Source organism: Tupaia chinensis, unplaced genomic scaffold (assembly GCF_000334495.1).
Source record: "Tupaia chinensis unplaced genomic scaffold, TupChi_1.0 Scaffold000093_1, whole genome shotgun sequence".
NCBI lineage: Eukaryota > Metazoa > Chordata > Mammalia > Scandentia > Tupaiidae > Tupaia > Tupaia belangeri.
This window is the reverse complement of record NW_006159555.1, coordinates 12,557,867-12,571,926: the sequence shown is the minus strand read 5'-3', so window position 1 is coordinate 12,571,926 and position 14,060 is coordinate 12,557,867. Positions and strand designations below refer to the sequence as shown.

The 14,060-nt window shown below is 43.8% G+C and overlaps 1 protein-coding gene across 1 annotated transcript; it reads left to right on the top strand.

Annotated features, from left to right (window-relative positions):
* Nucleotides 1–5,410: 5,410 nt before the first annotated feature.
* On the top strand, nucleotides 5,411–6,370 carry LOC102490111 (olfactory receptor 13C7). The gene has a single exon (XM_006143222.1). The coding sequence runs from the start codon at nucleotides 5,411–5,413 to the stop codon at nucleotides 6,368–6,370; it is 960 nt and encodes a 319-aa protein (XP_006143284.1).
* Nucleotides 6,371–14,060: the final 7,690 nt, after the last annotated feature.

Genomic DNA, 14,060 nt, shown 5'->3' with positions numbered 1-14,060 from the left:
AGACATAGAGAAATCACCCCCCAGGGAGGATGGCCACGCCGCAATCCCTTCTCCTCCATTCTCCTCTCGGGATCTTGGGCACACACGCACATGCGCCCGGTGTGAGTTTTAAGCCACCGGGTCTGGGAGGCGAACCGCGGTCAACTATGTGGGAGTCCAGCGACATAGCCATTATGCTAACTGCTGGTTCCCAAGAATGAGGCATTTTAATAAATGAAGATGACCTATAATTGTTTCCCCAGGAAATTCCAACGTATATTATTAGTTGAGAAAAGTATTAATGCAGTGTGCACTTGTGCTAAATTAATATTTAAAATATTCATTGTTGAATAGATAGAATATCTCTGGCAAAAAGGAATAAAAATACTAATATTGATTGCCTGGGGATAAATATCAACAGGGTGGTTAAAGATGGATTTTTTTTTCCTTTCTTTGAGAGGTTTTTGCTATAGGGCACATGCGCTTGCCAGACAGACAGACAGAGACAGAGAGACAGAAAGTGAGAAATCACCCACCACGGGGGATGGCCACACCGCAATCTCTTTTCCTCCATTCTCCTCTCGGGATCTTGGGCATGCACACACACGTGCCTGGCGTGAGTTTTAAGCCACTGGGTCTGGAACTTGAACTGCAGTCGACTACATGGGAGTCCAGCGACATAGCCATTACGCTAACTGCTGGTCCCAAAGATGGATTTATTTGACCATACATTTTTCTTACCTTTTACATTTGGTTTGAAGTACAAGTAGTATCTACTATCAATGCTGCTGCTGATGATGATGATAACAAATGACAATGAAGAAAATTCAGTCTTGGGACCAGCAGATGGCATAATGGCTTTGCTAGACTTACATGTAGTCGACCACAGTTTGAGTCCCAGACCTGGCAATTTAAAACTCACACCAGGCACATGTGTGTGTGTGTATGCAAGATCCCAAGAGGAGAATAGAGGAGAAGGGATTGCAGTGTGGCCATCACCCCGAGGGGGGTGCTTTTTTTGTTTTCTATCTCTCTGTCTCTCTGTCTCTCCCTCTCTCTCTCTCTCTCACGAGTGCAGGTACCTTATAGCAAAAATGTCTCTTAAAATTTTTTTTTTACAAATAAAGAAAGAAAATCCAGTCCACTGATGAGCTCTTCCACTCACAAGACACGTGGTCTTGGGACAGTTGATTAACTTTTTAAACTCTGTTTGGTCAAATAATAAAATAAGAGGATAAAAATACAAAGCTCTCTGTGCAGACAGGAACAAGATGCCCAATATTCATGTATTACTGGATTTTGCTGAACTTTTCTAAAGTATGAAGGATGTTTGTGGCCATCGCTGGTACATGTGGCAGCTCAATGTTGTTATAGACACAGGCCTGTCACCCGCAGGATGCCAGGACTACAACTTGGGGACCACGTTCCCTGAAGCCAGCACTGGCTTCTTGGAGACCCGGGGACAGGTGAGGAGCGAGCCAGAATTTCGGTGGCTCCTCTCCATCTCCAGCAGGCCGTGTCCTAGTCACCGTCTCTAATTGGAACGAGGAGATGCGGTCCCCAGAGCCCAGGCTGCCTGGTCCCTGCACCCTGCACACACCTGACATTCCGAACTTTAAATTGCTTCTGGGACTAGCAGGCTCCCTGCTGGAGTAATGGGGAAGTCAGCTGCCCACGGAGTCCACCTCTGCCACTTGAGGACTCCCTTCATCTGCTGTGGAAAAACTACCTTTGGGATTTCTGGGCCTCAGACCGGAGTGCTGGGTCCTCTACATGAAGAGTCTCTGGCTGGGACCCCAGGATACAGCCTCCACAGCTGGGAGGAGGGGGGAGAATCAGCACAGAGGCGACAGTGCCCTCCAAGACTGGGTGACAAGAAGGTAGGTACACAGGTACAGCAGGGCAAGTGGGAGTGGTAGGGCTGTTTCTCTGACGTCTGGCCAGGGGCACAGTGAGGAGGTGAGAATCAGTCTGGAGCCAGGAGACTCGGAGAAGTGGCCACCAAGCAGGAAGCAGACGGGGAGAGCTGGACTGAACCAGGGACAGAGGCAGTGGCGGCAGGGGTGGCGCCCCTGTGAAGCTGGGTCAGCCCTGGAGGAGGAGCCTCTGCTCCACTCCAGGCTCTGCACTCCAGGTTCCTATGAGGTCGCCTTCCGTGATGCTGCAGAGAAAATGAAGGAGGTCAGCCCTCTCTGCAGGGCTCCCCCCTGACCCAGTCCCCTCCCTGTCCTTGCTGCTCCATCTCCACAGGGAGCCCAGCGGGAGGAGAGCAGCATTCCCACCTCCTGGTCTGCAGGTGAGGAAGGGAGGCTCAGGAAGGTGAGACTGTCTCAGATCAGAGGAGGAGCAGACGGACCAGCCGGCACCCGAGCCCTGTCTGTTATTACCATTCCGTGACTAGTTCTTTCTGTTTTTCCCACTGTCCTTTTCCAAATGCTGAGATTTTTTTAAAATCAAATACAAAGTAACTTGTGTCTACCTTATTAAGAGAAAATTGAAGCTATACTGATGAGGTATGAAGAGGATTTCTCTACCCGTATGGATCTTCATATAATTCATTTCCAGTCAGTGTGTGTATATATATGGGAGGGGGGGAGCGCGCGCGCATATAGTATTTGCCTTAGGGCACATGCGCTAGCTGGAGTGAACAAGAGAGAGGGAGACAGTAAGAAATCACCCCCCAGGGGGAATGGCCATGCCACAATCCCATCCTCTTCTCCTCCTGGGGTCTTGGGCGCACATGCACATGCAGCCAGTATGAGTTTCAAGCCACCGGGTCCACAATTCAAACCGTGGTCGGCCGTGTGGGAGTCCAGAGACGTAACCACTTCACCACCCGCTGGTCCCACATGTATTGTTACCTATCTGAGATCCTAACAGTGTATATGAGTTGTTTTCTCCACCCTCTTTTATTACAAACTTTCCTAACATTCCATTATATGAAATGGCACAATTTAGTTTAGCATGTGTTTGGTGGACAGTTTACTGGTGCCTATTTTCACGCACAAATACTGCTGTGATGAAATCCTGAATTGAGGGATACTAGCCTCCTCTCTGGATTCTTTAGAATGGTTTCTAGAGTTTAAATTGCCAAAGTGATTTCTCACTTTCTCTCTCTCTGTCTCTGTCTCCCTCTCTTTCCAGCACATGTGCCCTCTGGCAAAAACCAAATATGTGTGTGCATGTGTATATATATATATATATTGCACTTATCAAGAATATCCTTAGACATATTCTGTTGTGTTCAAATGAGCTTTCGCTCCTGTTTTTTTATAGTATCTTAAATTTCTGAAACACCAGAATACAGCCTACACAGGTGGAAAAAGGAATTGGAAGAAACACTACCACAAGCTAAAGCTTCCCCCAGGATTGGGTAAGACCCTTTCTTTATAGTCATTTGGATCTATCCCTTTTAACTTTTTTTTTTTTTTGGAAAGGTTTTTTTTCGCTATAGGGCGCGTGCACTCGCCAGACAGACAGAGAGAGAGAGACAGAGACAGAAAGCGAGAAATCACCCCCCAGGGGGGATGGTCACGCCGCAATCCTGTCTCCTCCATTCTCCTCTCGGGATCTTGAGCACGCACGCACACGCACCCGGCATGAGTTTTAAGCCACCGGGTCCGGGACGCGAATCGCGGTCGACTACGTGGGAGTCCAGCGACATAGCCATTACGCTAACTGCTGGTTCCCTCTTTTAACTTTTTTTGACACCTCACTGGCAAACCATTTTCTTTTGCCCCCATGCAAATAACCTTTTGATACCGTGACCATGGGGGAGCACTCACATAATCTGTCATGAATTAACTTTCTCTTCCTTCTTGAGTTGAAACTTTAGGTGGCATGGTGGTTAAGGGGTTGGACACTCCCACAGGGCTGACCATGGTTTGAGTCCCAGACATGGTGACTTACTTTTTCACTCCCCCCTCAGTCAAATCAAAATAAATGGATGAATAAACAAAATTAAATAATTTTTTTAAAAAAAAAGAGTTGAAACTTTAACTTCTATAATGACTTAGAAGTTTCACTTTTAGCTCCTTCTCACGTCCATGCCAAGTTTGACTTGTTTTGCCTTGCAGATTGTAGAAGTCAGGTGTAGAATCCTGCAGGCTGGCCAAGGAGCAGAGCGTAGTGGAGGGGTTCAGATGTGGAGCCTCTTATCAGCAGGTTACTGCCTGAGTCCAAGTACAGGAAGCTCCCCTTCTCCTGGCCCTGGCCTTCCTTGCCATCCAAGTTCGCCATGTCCCTCTAGATACCTGCACCACCCCGGAAGTTGGGGGTCAGGGTGAGGAGAAGACAGTGAGTGCAGTGCAGGGGCCCTGCCTCTCTGCCGCCTTGTGAGACAGAATTTTAAAACCTTCTTAGAGGGGCCAGCAAGTGGCTTGGTGGTTAAGGCACTGGTCTCTCACATGGCTGACCATGGTTGGAGTCCCCGACCTAGCAACCTGAAACAGGCTGGGCGCGTGTGCACGTGTGCCTAAAATCCTGAAGGGATTGCGGTGTGGCCATCCCCCCAGGAGGTGATATCTCTTTGTCTCTCTAATGGGGACGACACACTCTATAGAAAAAACCTCTCCAAAAAAAAAAAAAAGAGAGAGAGAGAGAGAAAGAAAAAGAAAAGAAATGGAATTAGAAGCTTATGTTATATGCCCTAGTAAGATAGCTGCAGTTAAGGCATGCTTACTAATAATTGAGTTAACTGATAGGGAAGCTATATAGTGTTGCCCCATGTGGTTGGTCAGTCACTCTAATTAATCCTTCAGTTGACCTCCTAACATTTTTAACTATTGGTCCTCCCCGTATGTTGTTATAAAACCATATCTAAAATGAGCAAACCCCAAGGCTAACTACAGCTAAGGCCATGTCACTAACAGTGAGTAAAATGATGAAGTAATCCTTCTTATGCTGGAGCTTCACCTTAGTGTCTTTCTGGGTGGATGTAGAGTCCCGTTATGCTTGGTTCCATCACATGTAATCAAAGTTAAAGGAAGCAACTCTTTGCTATTTCTAAGAATTAGATATGCTTGGGAATTTTCCTCTCTGAAATATAAGAATGCCAGATTCAATTAAATTTGTATGAAGTTTTATTAAAGAGAAGTAATTCATAGCATTTTCTTACTGCACAAAGCCCTTGTTGGGCCAGGGATTGCCTGTTCTGGGTTCAAGTCCTGTCTCTGCCATCGGCTTGCTCAGAAGACTTGGATTGATCATTCCCTCTCGGTAGCTTTTATGGACACTGGGAGGGTGTGGTAAAATAAAATACATAGCCTGCAATTTTGAGGCCTGTGTCCAGTGCAGGTCCAGGTCTGCTCTAACACATCTGTGTTCCCCCATTCTGCAGTAGGGACTACAGCACACCCAGGAGGCCTAGGACTTCTTCCAAGGAAGCCTAATGTGCTGCTTTGGACTTTGCTGATGACACAGAGGATATCATATGGAAAAAGCCAATCAGACCTCCCCTGTGATGGGGTTCATTCTCCTGGGGCTCTCTGACCACCCAAAGCTGGAGAAAATCTTCTTTGTGTTCATCTTGCTAATGTACCTGGTGATCCTGCTGGGCAACGGGGTCCTCATCCTGGTGACCATCCTTGACTCCCACCTGCACACACCCATGTACTTCTTCCTGGGGAACCTCTCCTTCCTGGACATCTGCTACACAACCTCCTCAGCCCCACTTATTCTTGACAGCTTCCTTCACCCTGGAGAAACCATCTCTTTCTCAGCTTGCTTTGGGCAAATGTCTGTCTCATTTGCAATGGGAACCACAGAATGTGTGCTCCTGAGCATGATGGCGTTTGATCGCTACGTGGCCATCTGTAATCCTCTTAGGTATCCCATGATCATGAACAAGGCTGCCTATTGGCCCATGGCTGCCAGCTCCTGGGCAGCTGGTCTAATCAACACTGTGGTGCAGACATCTCTGGCAGTGCGATTGCCCTTCTGTGGGGACAATGTCATCAACCACTTTGCCTGTGAGATCCTGGCTATCCTGAAGTTGGCCTGTGCTGACATCTCTATCAATGTGCTCACCATCAGGATAGCAACTATGAGCTTTCTGGGCATCCCAGTTCTGTTCGTCACTTTCTCTTACGTCTTCATCATCGCCACCATCCTGAGGATCCCCTCAGCTGAGGGGAAGAAAAAGGCCTTCTCCACCTGCTCTGCCCACCTCACAGTCGTGGTCATCTTCTATGGGACTATTGTCTTCATGTATGCCAAACCCAAGTCCAAGGACCCCCTGGGGGCAGACAAGCAGGACCTTTCAGACAAGCTCATCTCCCTCTTCTATGGGGTAGTGACCCCCATGCTGAACCCCATCATCTACAGCCTGAGGAACAAGGATGTGAAAGCTGCTATCAGAAGTCTGGTGACTCAGAAACACTTCAGCCAGTAACAGTGGAGGGGTCTTCTGTGGCCCATGTGAGAGAAAGGACTCCTAGTCACATCCGCTGACACTCAGAAGCCGAGTCCAGTTAATTGGGAAGGTCTCTCACCCTCAGGCCATTTGCGGGGAAGTTTAACTTTTTAGATTTTAGCTCTTGATTTTGGTCACGTGTTTCATAGCTTCAACTGAAGCCAGACTTCAAGTAACTACTTGAATAGAGCGCAATGGAGACATTCTGAACACATGCTGAAACCATGTAAGGCAGCAGCCATTAAAGCAAGCCAAATGGCCTGTATTGTGACGAGGCTGTGGGGTCGGTACCAGGAAGCAAGATGATTCTCACGACAGCGTTGCCACCCCCCTTGCATTCATCAGAACTGTCAGAGGAATAAGGAGAAAGTAGGAAAGTTCATTGGGACATTGTTTATTAGACGCAGTTTGTCTACAGCGCTAAGGAGAGACAGATAAGATCTCTGCCTAGAGAGATTTTGGAGGAGAGTAATTATTTTGATAACTGAATATCTTTTTAAATATGAAAAATTAAGGCTTTTTTTCTTGATTCACTGTAGGTTATAAAATACTAGTAATAAATTAAATTCAAGGAGTACAGAGTTTGAATTTGACACTCGTCACTGACAGCATTTCCCAGTAGAAATGCTAGTATTCTGATAAATGGTAACTCATGTTTGGGGGTGGGGGGAGAAGTAGATAGTTAGTGGCCAAATATGTTCAAAGATTTTGGGGCTTCATTTTAGATAAAGTTTCCTTCTTTCTTTCTTTCTTTCTTTCTTTCTTTCTTTCTTTCTTTCTTTCTTTCTTTCTTCCATGAGCAAGAGAGACAAGGACAGAGAGAGAGAGAGAGAGACCCCCAACAGTGTCTTCATTCTGTGATCCACTCCCAGCTTAAGCCAGCCCAAGCTCATAAACAGACACATGCCTGGCATATTCAGGGAAGTGTCTGGATAAGATGCTGGAAGTTTCCCATGTGGGCCAGCCTTGACCACCATTGTGTTACTGCTGGGCCACTATCTAGTCACCAGTTTTTGGACTACATTTTGACAAGTACTTTGCTCTAGGAATTGTCAGAACCTTTATGAGGCTAAGGTCCACTGTGAACATCCAAAAGGGCCTACATTCCGCAGCATTTCCTGAGAGTCCATAGTTGGCACAATAGAAATTACAAAGCATTTTCTTATCTATGACCTCAGACAGGTTGTTTAATCTCTCCCAGCCTATTTCTTCATGTATTAAAACCTAGCTATGGGACCAACGGTTAGCGTAATGGCTATGTCGCTGGACTCCCACGTAGTTGATCACGGTTCGAGCCCCAGACCCGGCAGCTTAAACTCATGCCAGGCACATGTGCATGCGTGCCCAAGATCCCGAGAGGAAAATGGAGGAGAAGGGAAGGGATTGTGGCGTGGCCATCCTCCCTGGGGGGTGACTTCTCACTTTCTGTCTCTCTGACTCTCTCTGTTTTTCTGACAAGTGCATGGCGATAAAGAAAAAAAAAAAAAAAAAAAAAAAACCTATCCAAAAAAAAACTAGCTACTTGCTCTTATGTGGATAGATATTAGAAATGTTTTGTAAGTCATAAGCACAATAAAGATGCAAGATATTATTGATAGTATTGTTATGAAAGCCTCACAGTGATAGGTGCCATATAAAAAGGAACAAACAGCTTCTGCCTCTACCCAAAATTACAGAAGACGAAAGAGAGGTTTTAATGGCTGTCGATGGAGAGAAGTAGTTTTATGGCAACTTATATTAAATTTTGAAAATATCAGAAGACTTATTTTAAAAGAATGTAGGAAATAAATTCAATTTGAGAAATACTTTTTTTTTAAAGTTTTTTAAAAGTTTGGGTGTTGTTTTGTTTTGTTTTTCTGCTATAGGGTGTGTGCTTTTACCGGAGATACAGAGAGAAATGAAGAGAGAAAAAGTGAGAATTCACCCCCTCCCCCCCGCCAGGGAAAATGGCCATGTTGCAATCCCATCTCCTTCATTCTTTCAGAATTGTAGGCGCACACACATGTGTGCCCAGTGCGAATTTCAAGCTGCCAGGTCTAGGACTTGAACAAAGGTCAGTTATGTGGGAGTCCAGAGCCTTAACCACTATGCCATCTACTTGCATTGAATTTTTGTGTGTGTGTTTGTGCTCACCAGAGAGGGAGAGAGAGAAAGCAATCCCCAGAGGAACGTGGCCACACTGCAATCCCTTCTCTTCCATTTCCCTATCAGGTTGGGGTTTGAGGCACATACATACACATACCCAACCTGTTTTTCAAGCTACTGGGGCCAGGATTTGAACCATCTTTGGCTATGTGGGATCTGGTTCCCTTAAGTCCTAGGCTATGAGGACTGCCACAGTCATGTAAAATGTTGTTCCAAGTGATATTTAAGTTTCATTATATTTATTAAGAATGAATTGAATAAGATAAGGGTGCATATTTTGTTAATAAAATTTCACTTTCTTGTGTTAAGCTTTCTGAATCCTATTTGCACTGAAGAGAACTAATCTGGCCACTGCGAATACACAAGAGTGACACCTAGGGGCCACTGGCGCCAACTTCTGGCATTTACAGAGCCGCGCAGTGTTAGAAGAGTTTTCAGAGGTCTCCTGGTTCAACCCCATCTACATCTACATGGAGTTCTCCAGTATCCCTGACCCAGTCATCCAGCATCTGCCTGGACGCCTGCAGTGACAGACATTCAATAGACATTCTTATTCTAACCATTTCATTCCACCCTACTAGCAAATTCGACCTTGAATTGTGCTGACATCAACTCTCCAGTAGCTTCCATCTTCCAGTCCTACTTGGATTTTGTGCCTCTACATGAAACACACCTAATCTCTTTCCTTTTGATAAATAACTCTCCTAGTTCCCTGAATCTTCCCCTCTCCAGCTTAAACAGCCCCACTTACAGCCACCTGTGGCAAAATCACAACTTCCTAAACTGTCAGTTACTGAACTGTGTCTACAGCACACGGTTTTATTCAGCAATGGAAAGAAGGTGATTTCTGAAAACAACCTAGGACTAATAATTTGGTGATGCTAAGACAACTCCAAGGCAGTTGAGTTCTATTGGTATAGTGAGACACTTTTGAACATGCCAACCTTCTTGGGAGGCTGTCCTCTGCTTCTTTTCTTTCCTTTGAGTAATGGCAGCCATATCCTTTGATATTGGATCTCACAAATTACAATATTGCATAATTTTTAAGTCAGAAGTTACATCGTGGTTTCTTCTACAAGCAATGGCCCCCTCCTTAGCCACTCCCAGCCACCCTCTCAGAGGCATGGAAAGGCAGAGCTACACCCACATCACAATTATACATACACATGTATTATTTTAATATCTTAGTTCTATGTCAGTGGTTTTTCAGGCTCTTATTTTAGTGACCAAATCTCAAATGAACTAAACTAAACTCCTAATATAAAATCTATCAGCTTTGGTTGAGGCAAAGTGAGAGGAGGACATCAGAATGGAGGTGGGAGGTAGAGAGGGGCTTTGGGCTCTACCTTCTCAGTTTGTCCTTCATCTCCATCCCTCCAAGGTCCCCCACCCACAAGCACCAACAACCTTATACAAATCACCATTTAACAAAATTAGAAACTGTATAGGAATATATTTGTTTCATGCCAAGAAATAAAGTTGAAAATCTTGTATATTCTAATGAAAAGAAAATATTCCAATTAACCAGTGAGGAGCTATATACAAAACCTAAAGTCATCAATTGCCTAAGAAGAAATTGAGTCATCATCAGAGTTATCATCTTAAGACATTCCACACTCTGATTATTTCACAGTTGAATGTTATAAAATGCCCATAGAATAAAAGTGTTTAATATTGTTTAAATGATTCTAGAATATAGTGAGGATATCTTTCCAATTGCCTTAACCAAGCCAGCATAACATTGATACTAAACAAGAAACACATGACAAAGAAAATAAAGGAAAAATCTAGAGATCCATCTCATTGACATGTGTGTATGGGCATATGTATGTGTATGTACACACATGTATCATAGAAGTCAACAACACATTAAAATAGTAATAAATCATATCTGAGTGGATTTATTGTTTTAAATATAAGTACAGAATGATGTGTAATTCGTATAATTCACTATATTCAGAGGTCAAGGGAGAAAAAATGACCATCTCAATAGGTCTCTAAAGTTATTTGAAAAAGGTAAAAATAAATCTCTAAGTCTTAAATCATTTCTAGTAAAATAGGAATTGTATTTTTAATAAAATTAAATTCATGTCTCTAAAAGGAAGCATATATACGTCTAAGGGTGAATAAGTAGATCAAATTCATTAAAATGCATATTCTAGAAAAACCAACCATTGTATTATAGAACAGAAAGAAATACAAGATGTAAATAGAATAAAATAAGAAATAATTTTATTAGCATTAATAACAGATATACTAGCACATAGTCAAAGCAGAAAAATCAATCAGAAAGCTATTTAAAAAAATTAATTGGCAAAAAAATCCATTTTTTCAAATAATAAGCAGAAGACAATATAACAGGTTTAAAATATCATATACTAGCAATGAAATGAGGAAGGGGGACTAAGAATAAAGGTAGATACCCAGAATGCTTAAATGAATAAGACCATAGTTCTCTACTGAGAAAACCCAAAGGAATATCTTATTAAATTGAAAAACACAACTTGAATAAGAAATCTCAACAATGTAAACTTCTCAAGTCCTCAAAATGAATATATAAATTCTATGTAATTCCAATCACTGCCAAGCTAATTCACATAGGAATATAACTATATATAATATGATTCATAAAGAAAATATGTCAAAACAACCAGAAATCTTGGGGAAAACAGCAACAAGGGATATCAGTCCTACAAGATGTCAAAATATATTAAAAATATACTAACAAAAAGTTTGGGCCCCAACCATAAAGGCAAAGCAGTACTACAATGCTCCGCAATGCTGGAGACCATATGGGAGATGGGAGTTTGGTTACCAGGTTGATCCAAACAAGCCAGATGAGTATGCACCTATGATCCTGGCAGGACATGATAGGATGGGGGAAAGAATTGCAGTGTGGGATCCTGTTAAGGATGTTTGTCTCTCTACCTCTCTCTCTCCTCTCTCATGAAAAAAATAAATATATGTTAAAAAAAGAAGAAGAAGAATGTTTTGTCTTGGTGAGGAAATAGATAAATATACATTGAAACAAAATAAAGTCCAGAAATAGACTCAATATATATGATTAATTTCTGCTAAAGCTGGTGTGTGAATTATTAAGCTGTTGTTTACTCAGCTTCAAAAGATATCTCTTTTTCTTCCTTTCTTTCTTTTCTTTCTTTATTTATTGAAAAACAGACAGACACCCTCAACAGAGTTTGATTATCTCCCCCCAACTTCCCTTACCTTCCAGCCAGACAGGATCACAGGCACCCGTCCATGTTATCAGCCTGTGCAAGTCAACCTGGAACCCAACCCTGGTCTTCCATATAGCTTCCAGCGTTGCAGAATGGTGTGCTAGTGGTGCACCACTGCCTGGGCCTGGAAATTATCTTTCAGTACTTGGCTTTGTGATGCTGGGCTGGGTGGGATTCTGGAATCACATTTCTATTTTGCTAGCTGTTTCCCCATAGATGATCCCCACAGGGGGCGCTAGAGGGAGAATGGAAGGCTAGAGGGAAAATGTTCTTTCTCCTTCCAGTTTATTTGCTGTCCTGTCCCTTTTGCCCCAGCCATGTCCTATACCTGGCAGCATACATATGGTGCTACAGTCTTTTCTTCAGCAGGGCTTCCAATGTCCTGCTTCTTTCAACACTTTCAGAACTAGGCTCAGCTCCACAAGACCCTTCTCCAAATACCAACATAAATTCTAGACAGATCAAAGATTAGAATATAAAAACTAAAATCTTAAAGGTTCTAGATGAGAGGGAAGGGTGAGAAACATTCTGGAGAAATGGCCGTTTGTTCTGCAGCATCCATGATTCTTCGCCAGACAACCCCAGTCCTGCTATTCTATTCTCCTGAGCCAAGAAACTGCTGAGACTCAGAGACCAGAGCCAATGGCCTGGCTCAATTGGGGAACTATAAAGACACAATTAGTGTAGGAGTTTTTCTCTGTCCAGAGGAAGTCCTAGAGACAATGCTCAGAGAGTCTTGGGGTAAGAAAAAAAATATTGTGGAGAACCAGCAGTTAGCGTAAAGGCTATGTCGCTGGACTCCCACGTAGTCGACCGTGGTTCGCATTCTGGACCCGGTGGCTTAAAACTCACGCCAGGCGCGTGTGCATGTGTGCCCAAGATCCCGAGAGGAGAATGGAGGAGAAGGGATTGCGGCGTGACCATCCCCCCCGGGGGTGATTTCTCGCTTTCTGTCTCTATGTCTCTCTCTGTCTGGCAAGCGCACGCGCCCTATAGCAAAAAAGAACCTCTCCCAAAAAAAAGAAAGAAAGAAAGAAAAAAAATATTGTGGTGCCCAGGAGTTTTGTTGAACAACCATGGACACAAGAGGGGCATTCATGTCAGTGTGGTTAGCAGAGCTGCAGGCGTCTCCCTGTCCTCAAGGAGGAGCTGACTTCTCTCTTTTCTCAAGCAGGAAATGCCTCCGATTTTACTAGATTTGCTTCTTAGACCTATCAAAAGAGGCATAACTAACTGTGCAGTAGCTTGCACCCCATTTCCACGGACAGAAATGCCTGTCCAACTCCCAGAATGATAGCCAACTAAAGAACTCCAGCAGCAGGCAACGCAGTGGCTAGACAGAAGAGCAAACAGAACCCAGAGAAACCATCTCCTAATATAATTGAAATGAGCGATGAATAAAGCAAGCCAAGAGCACTCAGGATTTCAAACCAGCACCAAAAATGTCTTCTGATAAGATGGTGGACTGAATACTTACAGGACGTGAAGTTAGTGTAGGGCAGGCATAATGTGCTGCGATTCTAGGGGAGTGGCAGCTCCGAAGAACAGGGGTTTTGTTCTATGCTTTGTTTGTTGTTGAGGGAATGGATAAAAAGACAAAATGTTCAGAGAAGGAAATGTGAGCATTTGAACCCAAAGCTCATTCTTTTTTGGCTGTAGCAGCACGTCACTAGGCTCTTGTGGAGCCCAAAGATGGATGTGAATAGATCCTACTCTCGAGAGGTTTTCAGGAGAAAAAAAAAACAAACAAACGTGGAAGACAGTAAGCAGGTAGAGGTAAATTTCTCTCAGAGCGCTGTTGCTGCCTGACAGTAAGGATACAATTACTCCTTTAGCAAAGCAAACACTTGGATGGGCTCTGGCTGGCAGAAACATCCCCTAGTCCTACTTCTTTAAAAGTCACCAGGCCAATGCCATTCTGGAAACTCCTACAGCAGCTTCCCAAAGGACTCAAACTTCCAGCCCACACACATCCCTCAGGTCTGGCGAAAGAAAAGCATGAATGATTTGAGGACCCTGGGAGAGGGAAGGATCCAGTGAGTCCCAAGGACTTAACATTCTCTAGCTGCTTCAATTGATCCCCTAAATAACCCTCCTGAGCCGTATGAGGTAATGTGGCTCATTTTTACTCTGCAGGGAGCACTGCTAATCCAAAAAATACACCTATCCTTTGCTGGTCAGCGTCATTTCTTTGCTAGAAACCTGGCTGCTAAGGGGGAGAAAATCTTTCGATGAGAAATAACATTTACATTTATTTTAATGGAAAACTAATAATGCATTTCATTCTG